The 13,795-nt window shown below is 44.9% G+C and overlaps 3 protein-coding genes across 4 annotated transcripts; 1 reads left to right on the top strand and 2 right to left on the bottom strand.

Moving 5' to 3' along the window:
* The first annotated feature begins 130 nt into the window (after positions 1–130).
* Positions 131–1,677, top strand: LOC1280165 (eukaryotic translation initiation factor 3 subunit H). The gene is made up of 2 exons (XM_319981.4): positions 131–287; positions 522–1,677. Exons 1-2 carry the CDS (start codon positions 213–215, stop codon positions 1,449–1,451), a joined length of 1,005 nt encoding a protein of 334 aa, XP_319981.3. The 5' UTR covers positions 131–212; the 3' UTR covers positions 1,452–1,677.
* A 680-nt stretch (positions 1,678–2,357) lies between these two features.
* On the bottom strand, positions 2,358–3,852 carry LOC1280166 (ankyrin repeat domain-containing protein 39). The gene is made up of 3 exons (XM_319982.5): positions 3,363–3,852; positions 3,071–3,274; positions 2,358–2,999 (listed from the first exon to the last, which is right to left on the bottom strand). The coding sequence occupies exons 1-3, from the start codon at positions 3,499–3,501 to the stop codon at positions 2,752–2,754; spliced, it is 591 nt and encodes a 196-aa protein (XP_319982.5). The 5' UTR covers positions 3,502–3,852; the 3' UTR covers positions 2,358–2,751.
* A 187-nt stretch (positions 3,853–4,039) lies between these two features.
* Positions 4,040–12,440, bottom strand: LOC5668092 (uncharacterized). 2 transcript variants are annotated; one of them, XM_061655371.1, is made up of 5 exons: positions 12,273–12,440; positions 11,504–11,970; positions 4,675–4,767; positions 4,474–4,577; positions 4,040–4,253 (listed from the first exon to the last, which is right to left on the bottom strand). In XM_061655371.1, exons 3-5 carry the CDS (start codon positions 4,754–4,756, stop codon positions 4,041–4,043), a joined length of 399 nt encoding a protein of 132 aa, XP_061511355.1. In that variant the 5' UTR covers positions 4,757–4,767; positions 11,504–11,970; positions 12,273–12,440; the 3' UTR covers position 4,040. The 2 variants fall into 2 exon arrangements, with proteins under 2 accessions (XP_061511355.1, XP_061511354.1); XM_061655370.1 differs by having other exon boundaries at positions 11,504–12,440.
* Between the last annotated feature and the right edge of the window lie 1,355 nt (positions 12,441–13,795).

The raw sequence follows: 13,795 nt of genomic DNA on the forward strand, positions 1-13,795 counted from the left end.
GACATGATTATGTCTTTTTTCCACTTTCTGTTAATTTTAATGTTTATGCGTATTGTGGCCACAGCTTCACACAAATCGACGAACCGCTTCGAGGAGATCGAGCAGTTTCCATGCGCCGCATCTGCTCGATTTGTGCACCGAGAAGCTGACAGCTGTCAAAAGCTGTCATCGCGTTGCGTGGTCCTCTTCTTCTTCTTCTCAAACCCGCAAAAATGGCAAGTCGTGGAAATCGTGCTCGTTCTCAACCCGTCGATAATACCATCTCCTACGTCCAGTGCGATGGCCTGGTAAGTAAATTCCCGTGCCTCGGGTGTGCCCTTCCACGGTGCATATCGTGTTGATGGTTTTGGGTCCGTAAAATACGCCCAAACATGCCGCCCGTGCACCGTAAGCAATCCGCCCTGTGTGGCTGTGTGACTGCCTTTGTGTGTGTGCGTGTGTGTCAACGATGATGATGATGATGCTGCTGCCCCTGCTGGTATGTCGTCTACTAATGCATCGTTTTTTCCCCTGCATTTTAGGCGGCGATGAAAATGGTAAAACATTGCCATGAGGAATCGCTGAACAATATGGAGGTGGCGCAGGGCGCCCTGCTCGGGCTGGTGGTGGACGATCGGCTCGAAATCACCAACTGCTTCCCGTTCCCGAAGTCGGACGAAACGATCGACGAGGAGGAGTACCAGCTGAACATGATGCGCCGGCTGCGGCACGTCAACGTCGACCACTTTCACGTCGGCTGGTACCAGAGCGCGGACGTCGGTAACTTTCTGTCGAGCACGCTGCTCGAGTCGCAGTACCACTACCAGACGAGCATCGAGGAGTCGGTGGTGGTGATTTACGACACGCAGAAGTCGGCCCGCGGCTTCCTCACGCTCAAGGCGTACCGGCTGACGCCGCAGGCGATCGCGATGTACAAGGAGCGCGACTTTACGCCGGAAGCGCTGCGCAACCTGAAGGTCGGGTACGAGAACCTGTTCATCGAGATCCCGATCGTGATCAAGAACTCGGCGCTGTGCAACATCATGATGTCGGAGCTGACCGAGCTGGTGCCGGAGGAGGAGGGTACGCACTTCCTGGACCTGGGGACGGCCTCGGTGCTGGAGAACCATCTGCGCTGCATGATGGATCGGGTCGATGAGCTGAACCACGAGGCGACCAAGTTCAACAAGTACCAGCAGGCCGCCATCCGGCAGGAGCAGGAGAAGCACCGCATGCTGGCGAAGCATGCGCAGGAGAATGCGGCCCGCATCGCGAAGGGCGAGCAGGCGGTGCCGGAGGAGGAGGTGAACAAGCTGTTCCGCCCGATACCGGTGCCGACCCGGCTGAACCCGATGATTGTGTCCGGCCAGATCAACACGTACGCGCAGCACATCTCGCAGTTCTGTTCGCAATCGCTCGCCAAGCTGTACATGACGCAGGCACTACAGAACGCGAAGGACAACAAGCAGTAAGCGGTGGGTCGGAGGCGAATCGTTTTACGTCAACAGGAGGAGCAAACGCTGCCCCCGCCAAAACGTTCCATGCTGTACGGGAGAAAGGTGAAGGAAGAGGATTAAGAAAAGAGTGCGCAGAAGACGATCGTGAGAAGGCGATATTTCATAATATACGAAAATGGGCCAGCTTTTTCGACAGGGGAGACACCTTCAAGCCTGCGGAAAAGCTTGGTACAAACCAAAAGCAACGTTTGGGAGGTTTTGAAAATGCAAGTTACATTCGAAAAACAGAACCTTTGAAAGTCTTTTAGGAGCAATTGAACGATTTAAACCGGTTTGAAGCAGTTTTGATGGCGCTTCTGAAGGATTTCAGGAGGTCGGATCTTGTATGCTAGGGTTCTCTCTAAGAATATCTTTCCCCACTGTTTTTAAACCTTGGTAGAATGAGGCCTTTTGACCTTGTACGAGCAGTTAAGGCTACTTTTTGATCACCAAGCTGCTTCCAAGACACCAAGTTCCATTCATGCAAATGGCGTCAGATAGCTCCTAGTTAGCAATCGAAATTTGTATTTACAGTCAACTCTCTCTTATTTGAGAGGGGATGGGACTGTCGAATAAGAGGGGTTTTCAAATTACAGAGGTTGAAAGAGGTTTTCCAAATTTAAGGGACAAAAATATACTGGGAATCAAGGGACTGTGAAAAATGTTCAAATAAGACAGGATTTTCAAATTGGAGAGGTGTCAAATAAGAGAGGGTTCACTGTATATTCTAATCGTGATATTTCGATACGGTAGAAGTGCCACAGATGCATCACTGTAGCAGCAAAACATCATACCACACGGCACTCGATCTGACGAAACATTCCCGGACACTACTCGGGCAGCCAACCCTCCTCAGAAGATCTCAAGTAAGTAAAATTGTCATTTCATCATATAGTTTATTATTTATTTAAACTTTTCTATTACACATTTTACACACTAACCAAAAAAAAAAAAAACGAACCTAATGGGTAAAACTAAATCACCCTTTAGTTGTGCGATGACAAAACACACACTAAACTGCCAAAACATTCACGAAGGCGCTATCCTTCGTACACGCGTTTGTGACCGAGACATAAGTAAAATCATTGTATCCTTGGATAGAGAAATAGTGCGCCATGCTTTGCGAGTATTAGTAGTTTCGGGAAGACAAACCGCGTGTATTAATTGCAGCAGTGCTGTGTAAGTGTAAGCTCAGCTCGGAAAACGGAAAGCTTTTTGCGTGCGCAAACGGCACCGAAGATGGTTCCTGTGCCCACTACTTCTACTAATATTACTACTACCCGGCCAGCAAGCTTCTTAACCGATCCGCATCACAGTGCCCGTCATCACGCACGAGATCGATCGGTTTCTGGTTGTGCAGCGCGTCCTGCATATGGCATAAGGCGGGGTGTAAGCGTACGAGCAGCTGGCAGCACTGCAGGTGTCCTCCCTCGGCCGCCCGGTGCAGTGCCGTTCGGCCATCGTTGTCCCGGTGCAGTACGTTCGCTTTGCTTTCTATGAGCAGTTGCACAATTTTGTAGTGTCCTGTGAAGGAAGGATTTGGTTAGAAGAAAAGCTGGGCACTGAACCTCAAAGTGTTAGTTTGAGCCACTTACCCATCATTGCAGCCCGGTGTAGTGCCGTAACGCCACCGTTCGTCACTTCGTCCACTCCCAGACCGCGTGCCAGCAGCAGTCGGCAAGCGTCCGGGTGACCGCTACGGGCAGCGTAATGCAGCGCCGTATAGCCACAGCTGTCCCGGTCGTGCAGGTGCCCTCTGGTGATCAGCATTTCCAAGCGATCGAGCTCATTGTTCATCGCTGAAAGTGTAAACGTAAACGTTCTGCATTAAGCTGGCAAGTTGGCCAAGACACACCCAGGAGGCTGTCTTGCTTTACTACCCCTAACCTGCACTCCATATGCCACGGTCAAAATCCAGCTCACTGAGCGACTGGGTTGCACCGACACCTTTCGACGAACATTGCGTGTGATCGTGGTAGCCGCCGCCACGTTCGCTGCAGGAGGTGGGTGACTGTTCCGAAGTCATTTTGTGCGCAGTAGCAGGCAGGCAAAGCGGCAGACAAAGAATGTTGGCGTGGTTTGGTTGTGTAGCAAGCGATCAAGTAGGCCCGGTTGGACGTGGAGTCTGTGTATCATCCTTCCATGGTTTCCCGGCGCACACTGTGTTGTGGGAACGTTTGCCTAGTGCTTCCTTTTCTACTGGTGCATTGTAGGCTTGAAGTATTTGACGGCACGGGGAAAGCCAACAGTTATAATTCGATCTTCGTTTTTCGCAAAATATTAGCAAAAATCGCCATCCAGTTCCTCCACACCGAATCTCAAACCAAATTGCACAAATGGACGCGTGCGTGTATCTGTGTTTCGTGTGTTTGTTTTGAATCGACTTCCCCCCCCCCTCCCCCCCCCCCCCCCTGTTGCCTGACGTTTCTGCTGCGTGACTGTCAGTGTGACAGCGTCACATTTGAATATAGAAAAAAAAACCGTTTGCTACCCGTACGAATTCTAACTTTTTGGTACACTGTTAACGACGCAGCCCGCCTGTTTTGTTGGACTTTTTGCACCCGCCTACTCGGGCAGATCGATTTTGCTGTTCCCACCGTTAAAGCTGCCACCCTCCCGGCCACTGTTGGCCAGATTGTCGCGCTCGATCACGGCCGAGGACGTTTCGCTGAGGTACGGTTCAGGATCGCTGAACTCCTTCCGCATCGTCCACATGTACTCGTTGTAGTCTTGCTTCACGGCCGTGGACGAGGACGCAACGACCCTATAGCCGAGTACCTGTGGAGCGGGATGATGGACAAGTAGCCATAGCAAAAAAAAAAAAAAAAGAGAGCACAACAAATTAGTTTAATAAGCAGCATCAAATTCCCAATAACATTGTCATCATGTGAAGCACATAAAGATGACCATGAGCGATGAAACAGAATATGGGCAATGTGCTTTATTCATGTCCACCGTTTGCTCATTTGCATATCGATCGGCCGGTCCGGGTACCTACCTCCAGTGCCGTCAGCATTACGCACGGATGCTGCAGATAGACGACGGTGGACTCATCGCTGTACCCACCGCACGGGAAACGGTTCAGCTGCTCGATGTCGGCCGCTGGAGGAAGAAAAAAAGGCTCATGAAAATAAAATTCAATCTTCCGGTTCGGTAATAAAACCGAACGATAAATGGATACAATGCTCCAATTGCTTACCTTTCAGGCCGGAAACTAGCACGCGGAAGGGATGCTTGTGACCGTAGGACGCAAGATTACCGCGGATGAGAATGTATGGCATCGAGAAGCGGTCTGGTGGTACATGTAGAAGAAAGATGTGAGATGATTGCATAAAGATGATGATGATGATGATGATGAAATGGAACTATTCCAACACCGCTAGTGAGAGTACTTGTGTTAAGGTCGGTATACATAATACATTGGATAAATCAGGCATATTACGTCAAATAGGGCATTTTGGTATTCTTGGAGAATGCCACAACAGCAAAAAGGAGTGCCTTAGCAAATGCAATACTTCTCAAGTAGCATTTACAATTAATTCATATATTCCAGTTGCCTCTATTGCGCTGCAACACATCCAACTATTTATTTTCATCCATCTAAAAATACACACAAAACCGAACCGTTCATGGCATGGAAAACTACGCGAACCTTTCTTGCGTATTGCACTGCTGCACGTTTGTAACTACAAAAATAGTTAGTGCTTCAATTGCGTGTGAAATATTGCACCCACCACCCACCACACCACCAAGAGCAGTGTTTATTTAACCTTGCGCCACACTACTATCCCCTCGAAGGTGACGACTAGCCTTCCCCCTTGTATGTCGACACAAGATCGCAGCCAGAGCGTCCCAGAATGTGCTAAACACAAGCACCCATGCCCCGAATGGGTCGTTAATTTTGCAACCCAACCTTGTGTTGTGTATACTCCAGAAATCACGTAGTTGGTGTGGTAAATATAGTTCGACGGCTGTATCTGGATTCGACTTTTAATCGATACTGGAAGGATAGACCAGAGATCTGTATGACGTAGTCTGCAGTTAATGGTCATGTTTTATAGTTTCAATGATACGTTAAACTAAGACGTAGGACCGTTAATATGTTTAATAATTGTTTAAGTGAATATGGATCATACTAGGAATTTAAAATTAATTCCAAAATTTTATCTCCTCCTTTACAAAACTTTACAAGAATGTTAGAAGTGCACTCCTTCCCATTAAAGTAATTTCGCCATTCTTGGTGTACTATTGAAGCAGAAAAGTACGGAATTAGTGAAACAAATTGTCAATTATAAATAAAGCCTTGAAGTCATAGTCTTAGTCATAGTCTTAGCTTTGAAAGTCCATGTCATACTAATTTATTCATCTTTAGCAAGATGATATCATATCTCCAAATTCAGATTTTAAAATCCGCCTTGAATTCGAGATTTGAACTCGTTACGGACATGTTTGTTTACACCGCGCACTTAACAGCTGTCCCACTTGACCGGTCCTAGACAGGAGAGCAAAATTGCGCTATAAAAAGCGCAGATTATCTGTTTCCTTACATGTCACACAGGGATAGGGATACAGTCGTTGCCGCTAAATTTTGACTCTAACTCACCTATTTTTGTCTCGAAGGCACCAATTTTTGACAGCGTTTCACGATTTTTGCCTCGAAGGCATCAATTTTTGACAGTGCGCATCAATTTTTGCCTCGAAGGCATCCATTTTTGACTGTGAGTCAATCGCTTTATTTACAAAATTTTACGTAATTTCTGAAACTGTGTGTTCTGAAATGGTTGAAATTAAGTTAAGTAGTGAATAATTTTATTGATAGAATTTAAAATAAAATAATTGTTTTGCCAATTTAGAAGATTTAATGGAGTGAAAAACATTGGCACGTATTTTCAGCTGTAAACAAAAGCTTTAGAATTTCTAAAATTTCATCATTTTTTCTCAAGAAACAATCAATTTACACAGTTTTTGTATTTTTAATGAGATGTGGAATGATAATTGTTAAAAAATCTGCTTAAATACTTTGTAAAATTGTCATGATTCCTACAAGAGTAAAAAATTGATGACTTACAGACAAAAATAGGTGCGTTAGAGTCAAAAATTGACGCCTTAGAGGCAAAAATTCATGCGCACTGTCAAAAATTGATGCCTTAGAGCTAAAATTTGGTGGCAACGACTGTAAAAACTTCGGCGATCCACGACTCCATCTGATACGATAGACAAACCAAAAAAGCCTCCAAAATTAATAAAAAAAAAGTATTAATAAACATATAATGATGATGATTAACATGAGTCCCTCAGTAAGACCAATCAATGGGCCTTCTTTACGGAATACATTTCAGCATGAATAAAAGTAATCTTTGTTATTTGTTACAAAAAGGGCAAAAAAACCATTTGCATATGTATCTTCATTGCAAATCTTTCTTGTACAAAAAAATACAACACACATTACCTCATTCATCACCGCGATTATATGCAAATAATGAACTGTTGCATTATTCGGCAACGGGCGAAAGTTCCACCCAGGCTGTCCGATATATCTTTCTACCGAACGTCCAAACAACGATAGGAGATGTTATCCAAAAAGGTGAATTAATTTCACCCATTCTGAGCATCACCCTTTTCTCGTTTAACCCTCGCCCTGCCTTAACTGTTAAGGTTAATGGCATGCAAAGAAGACGGCGCGCATCCACCTTTTCGTTTCGGTGTGAGGCGCATCTTTCCACCTCGGTGAACATTTTTCACCTCCCCATCATCGTAAATAAATTCATTAGCGATTATTGCTTTGTTAGATGTGGTCTTTGTGTGTGTGTGTGTTTTTTTTTTTGGCCTGGAAGGGTAAAGCTGTGTTGGAAAACAACGCCCCAAAAAGAAAGCACCTTCCCTACCCAAAAAACAGCAACACACAAAAGCGTCATCATAAGAAAGGGGGTGGTGTGCGTTTGTGTTTTCGGCATGTTAAAGGTCATTATTCGGTAGTTATGCCCTGCTGGTGGGTGGTTGGGTGAGACCCGCAGAAAGGAAATTTGCGTTGATAAATGACGTTGGTTTCGGTTTCCTCCGGGGGAGGAGGCCCTTCGGTTGAGGTCTTGTGATTGTGTGGACAGCCATTGTTGGATAATCACCCTTCAACCATGCGCGGGTGCGTTCGGTGTTTTTTTTTTTGTTTTGTTCGCAAAATCAGTGGCAAAAGACACCCCCGGCATTAAAGAAGCTTGTTTAACATTGTTTTTCTCTCTCTCTATTTTATCATGTCTTTCACGAAAAGATTTTCAACAATTATGCACACAAAAATCATTCAAACTTTTTAGTGCGTTTGTACTGTCGGTTGCATTTCAAATGAAGACACACGCGAAATTCACTTCCGTGGTGTAATCTTGCCTTCCTCATCCGCCACGTTCCTTCGCCTTCGAACAAGCTTGAACAAACAAACGCCACGCCACCGCCCCCCCCCCCCCCCCCCCCCAGGGTGTTACACCATCCACCGGGGGCGGTGTGTTTGTTAAGATGCCGGCCAGCCCGGCCCGAAAGTGAAAACCGAGTTCGAAACCAACCCGAAACGAAGAGGAAAATCAACAACCAAACAAACAACAGCCCAAAGCAGTGAAGAGCGCTTAACGGGCGGCGGGTTGAACATGAATGAAAATGCCTCTGCCATAACAAAGTTGCTTTTTTGTTTTTCATTTTTCTGTTGTTTTTGTTAAGGGAAATATTTTCTTTTTTTTCTAGTAAAATGATGCAAAATTCCTTTTAAATGAATGCACTGTTTACCAGGCAATGTGGGTAGTAGTTTTGTAATTTAATCACCTTCCCAGAGTGGTGTGCTTCGCAAAATGCTTCCACTGCACAAAACTTTGTTGCGCTCCGTGACTTTGTTGCGTTTTTACGACCAGAATCTATAAAAAAGAGCACTAAGAAGAGCGAAGAGAGTTGCTCGGTGTTTTGTTCTTCTTTCCGCCCTATTAAACCAACCCCACCGAAAGGGGCGTTTATGATATTAGGGTGTGCTTTGTTTTTCACACGATCATTCACCAACGAATTCGGGGTGGAATTACACGCGCCTCTCTCTCTTTTTCTCTCTGTTAATTAACGCTAATATCATCATTTTGTCGCCCATTCTTTCTCACCGTTTTACGCAATTAAATGTGTAATTGATTTTTCACAGAAAAATAAACACTCACATACACACCTTTTCACAGAAAAGGACAAGCAAAACGGAAACGCAACCACTTGTTGTACCCCACACACGACCGACTCTCGTCTCGGCGAGAAAAGACTCCTTCCTCTTTGCCGCAAAGGCGCAAAACCGATCATAGCGTGCACGTGCTTCCGTTCTCAAACCCCAATTTCCCGTGAATCGCCTGTCTCTCTCTTACTTCTGTGTGAAAATTGTCCTTTTTAAATATTTTACAACGCCCCCCCCCCCCCCCCCTACCACAACGGCCACAAGAAGTTCCTTAGCTGGCCGTGTTCCCGTGTGCCGGGTTGGGTGACACCAACACACATACACACGCACAGGTGGTTTTGGTGGCCTCGGCAGCTTACTACGATGGATACACGCCACCCGCCATCGGAAAGGACCAACACGTCACGACAGGTGAAAGGTCGATAAAAAGGGGAAGGGAGAGAACAAACACAAATGCCCCTTTCGAGGGGGTTAAGGCGGCCGGAGGTGATGGTTGATGGTTTACCGCATTGCCCAGGCAACGCACCATTAGCAACAGTTGTAAACTGTAGGAGAGGGGGAAGCTTTGCCTGGGAGGAAAACGCGTTTTGCGCTAATCAATGGCAGGGTTCGGCAATGCCTTTACCGGTGCGATTGTTTGAAATTCAAATAAGACATGAATAAGTAGTTGTGATAGAAGGAAATTTCTATAGATATTGGCAGATAAGGAGTTGTAGTTGCTAAGGACTTTGTTTGAGTTTTAGAGTTCCAACACTGAGTGTGACGAAGTCCCTCTAAATCTTTAGTCAATGACTTTGTATGAAAATTTGGCCTTCCTAGCTGTCAAATGAAGATTTGTCAAAGATGGCACTGGGCGGACCACCGATTATTATGGGCCCTTGCCAAACAATAAATATTTATAACAATCCCATATGATCAAAACAAAGAGTCGATTCCTGGACTTTTAAAGTCTCAAAGGCGACATGTTGATAATTCAAATCAAATTAGCTGATGTTATCATGTTAAGCCTGCTAGAGCACCTACTCCTATACAAGATACAGTCGTTTCCGATAAATTCTGCCTCTAACTCAAGGTCCATAAAATACTACAGGTCGGTCTGTCCAGTGTACTTTGACAAATTTTCATTTGACAGCTAGGGAGTTCAAAGTTACTCAGCAACTCATACAAAGTCCTTAGCAACCCTTACTCCCTATCTGCCAATCTCCATAGAAATCTCCATCCATCATGGCTACCAAAATCAGAGCTAAGGACCTACCTGTAGTCTATCTAGGCACCTTGCTCTAACTCTTCTACAGTGAACCCTCTCTTATTTGACACCTCTCCAATTTGAAAAACCTCTCTTATTTGAACATTTTGCACAATCCCTTGATTTCCAGTACATTTTTGTTCCTCCAATTTGGAAAACCTCTGAAATCTGTGTCCCTCTTATTTGTGTATGGTGTTGCCATGGTTATTGAATTGAAGTCCCGTCGCCTCTTAAATAAGAGAGGGTTCACTGTATTTTGTTCTCTCAAGCACCAATTTTTGAAAGCGTGTCACAATGTTTTGCTCTAAGGCACCAATTATACCATCCATTTTACATTACAACCTGTCGATCTAGGTAATGGAATTGAAATTTAATTGGTGGACCCACTATTAGATAATAAATTAAATAAAAAAAATGTCTCAAAGGCATCAAATCTTTGACTGCAACTCAATCTTAAGGTAGAAATGTACGCGTACGTTCAAAAGATCATAACTTACTGCCAACATTTAGCGGCTACGACTGTTAAACATGTCCTACGGGATTACGGGTGGCGTCATCCGGTAGTCTGATGCCTCGTACTTTCACCTATCCTCTGACTTGGGAGCTTTCTGGGAGACAACAATTTGTCCCACGTATCGCTGTTTTCACACATCGATAAGGTTACTCGATGGCTATTATGGTGGAAAAAAGTCAGGTGCTTTAGTGACAAAAATAGAGGAGTTAGAACCAAAATTAAGCGTAAACGACTGAAACTTGTGAGAGATTTAGAAAAAAAAAACTCATGGAAAAGCCAACTTTATGGTCGATGTTCTAAATTTCGGGAAGACGCCACATCAGGTGAAATATATACAGGGCTTCCAACGATTTATTGGCCAGTTCCCATATTTTTTTGGGATCGGCTCACGATTTATTCATCGTATCCCATAGATTGTTGGTTCATGACCATAATTTTTTGGTATCGTCCGATTGGATATCAATACAATTGAACCAAAAAATTCTGGGAAACGGCCAAAACATCACGGGAACGCACAAAAAAAAAAATATGGGAACCAACCAATAAATCGTGGGAAATCCTGCAATACACATTCAGGTGTCCGAGTGAGCAGAATTGTACACCAAATGCCGAGTAATTTAAAAATTAGTTGCTAACCCCTGGACGACCCTGAAGAGCGCCAATAGGCGGGCTCATTCAGCGTATCAAAGGAAGCAAGCAAATCTACATAACTCGACCCACACCCACCCACCAAAATCGGGGCAATTTGATCCTCGTGGACATTGTTCATGCCCCATTCATGCCTGTACTTGCAATTAGTTGGCGCATTTTGGTGGCGTTCCTCCCGGGGACCGGGTGCAATCCGGAAGCCTTATCGCATCCCATTCCCTTACTTTTGGACTATAACCCCCTAATAACGATAGGCTCAATTATGCTCAATCAAGCCCGGTTGTTGTTCCGTTGTTGCTTTGATCCTGGCGGTTGCTTTTCCGCTCTCACTGTGAAAGTGTCTTCTTTTCTGTTTTTTTTTCAACGAACTATTTTCCTTCCTTGTCGTTAGAAAGGATGTGAACAAATGTATGAGTAGTTGCGTTTTCAATGCTTACTTGATTCGGCCTTGGTTGTTATGGGTGTTTGTTGTGTTGTTTTCCTTTGGTTTCCTTGGTAGGCCTGCAGCTTCTGCTGCTGCTGCTGCTGCTGCTGGGACGCTTCCGAAGTTTCCCTCTTTCAACTTCTCAACACTCACAAATTCACACGGATTGCCAAAAAAAAAACCCTTTTTCTCAATGCTCCACAATGTGTTTCTATGTCACGCTATGTACTTGGCATGATTGCTTCCCAATGCCGGGGAGAGTACGAGTTATGCTTCCGATCGATGCGTAGATGGCACCACCATGGGTCCTCCCTCTCTCACTCAATCTCTCACTGTGTATATGTGTGTGCCGTTGGAGGTGTTTTTCTGTTGGCAAGTGCCTGCAGCCCACCCACGAGCTTTTTGATGCTTCAAGGTGAACGTTTTTCTTCTACCACGGCTGCAATATCACTGGCAACACTGGTGCAATCATCTGGCGCCCTACATTCGCGGTCGGCAACACACCAAAGGAGCAAGAGAGAGGGAGAGAAAGACCGAGTGAGAGATCAATTACCCCGTGTTCTGGAACCGGAAGTGAGGCTGTGTGAGCTTGACCGAACAGAACAGGCAAAGAGGACGGCGGGAAAAAATACGGCTGTGCACACATACACACGCACTCACACACAAACACACACACACGTGCGAGCGCTCTAATCAGATGGCTTTTCGTACGACGCCCCTTTCCCCGTTTCGGTAGAGCTTGAGCTTGCTGTCTGCTTCCCTCCCCAAATTTTTAGACGCACTTTTGAGCTATTCCGGGTGTTCCGCAACGTCAACCGACCGCGTGCTGTTCTAATGCCCCTGCTCACCAAGTCGCGTGGGGCGTTTTCCGTGCTTTCTTTTTCCGGCAAAGTGGCGATAGACGACCGATACGACGCGCTTGGCAGGTAAACAACGACTACGGGACGCACACACCGCGCGTTCACCGGGTGGATTTGCTCAAACTCTCGCTCTCTCGTGTACGGGCGGACGCTCTCTCTCTCCCTTTTCGCTCCGAGCGGAAGCAAACAGCAGAAGAAAAAAACCTGTTCCCGGTCCACTTGTGCAATCCATCTTTGGCTCCCGGCGACGCCGAAACACCCGCTCTAAGGCGGCATCCATCAATAACGATACGCTTGTAGGGGTTACATGGGGGAAAGAAGGGAAGCATTTGTTAAGGATCGCTAAATAACAATGTTTTGATTTTTTTTTAATTTTTTTTTCTTCGATAAAAGTCAAAATACAATCGGAAAACAAATGAGTTAGGCGTCTTCCATCAACCACGTAACGCTTATAGGGCGGGGGAGAGGATGTCGTCAAACGTTACAATTTGTTACGTTTGGATTTGGAATTTGGATGATCGATGATCATGATCGATTAGGAGGATTGATAGAGCTTCCTCCTGATTTGGATAAGTGTTAGGTTACATGAATCTTTTGCAGAGATTCATTCATATGAATCTTCAGTGATGAGTGATTCGAATCTCGAGTCGATTCTTCAAAGAATCACGAATTACAAATGATTCACGAATCTTCAAAGATTCATGAATCTCTAAAGATTCACGAATCTTCATAGATTCATGAATCTTCAAAAGTTCATGAATCTATAAATGTTCATGAATTTTCAAGGCTTCATGAATCTGTTATCTGTATGATTTCCAAATATATTGAATTCTCCCAATCCCTCCTAAAATATGCCCGTTGTGGGTTCAAGCCTCGCATCTTCCCGTAGCATAACAAACTGTCCGACTGCGTGGCACTTTCCAAGCAGTCTCAAAAGCCTGTATTGGCTGGCATAACCACGTAGGTTGTTACGCCAAGAAGAAGAACAAAAAAGACCAAGCTTTATGATTTTTTAGAGATTTATAATTCCCTAGAGATACGTTAATCTTTCAAGATATAAGAATCTTTTGAGATTGATGAATCTTTCAAGCATTTCCTCGAAATTTATGATTTTTTCGAGATTCATGAATATTTGAACAATCTTTGAGATTCATGAATCTTTCCAACCGAGATTCGGATTCGCTGAATCATTCCATTGAATCAGATTCATGTATCTGAATCAGATTTACACAACACTAATTTGGATGATCTACTGTTACAACCCAAATAGCCAGAATTGCTTAAGCAGCTCATTTTGGCACGCTAAAGATCGCTGCTCTAATTCGCCTTTTGCAGTAGATAAACAGCATCAAAGTTCCAGGCGGTCCTTCTAAATAGCGCCTAAGCAGCTTCCTTAAGCTACGGTGCCGGGGATTATTTTTCTTTGTGTTTTATTTTCAAGCAAG

Source organism: Anopheles gambiae, chromosome 3 (assembly GCF_943734735.2).
Source record: "Anopheles gambiae chromosome 3, idAnoGambNW_F1_1, whole genome shotgun sequence".
NCBI classification, from domain to species: domain Eukaryota; kingdom Metazoa; phylum Arthropoda; class Insecta; order Diptera; family Culicidae; genus Anopheles; species Anopheles gambiae.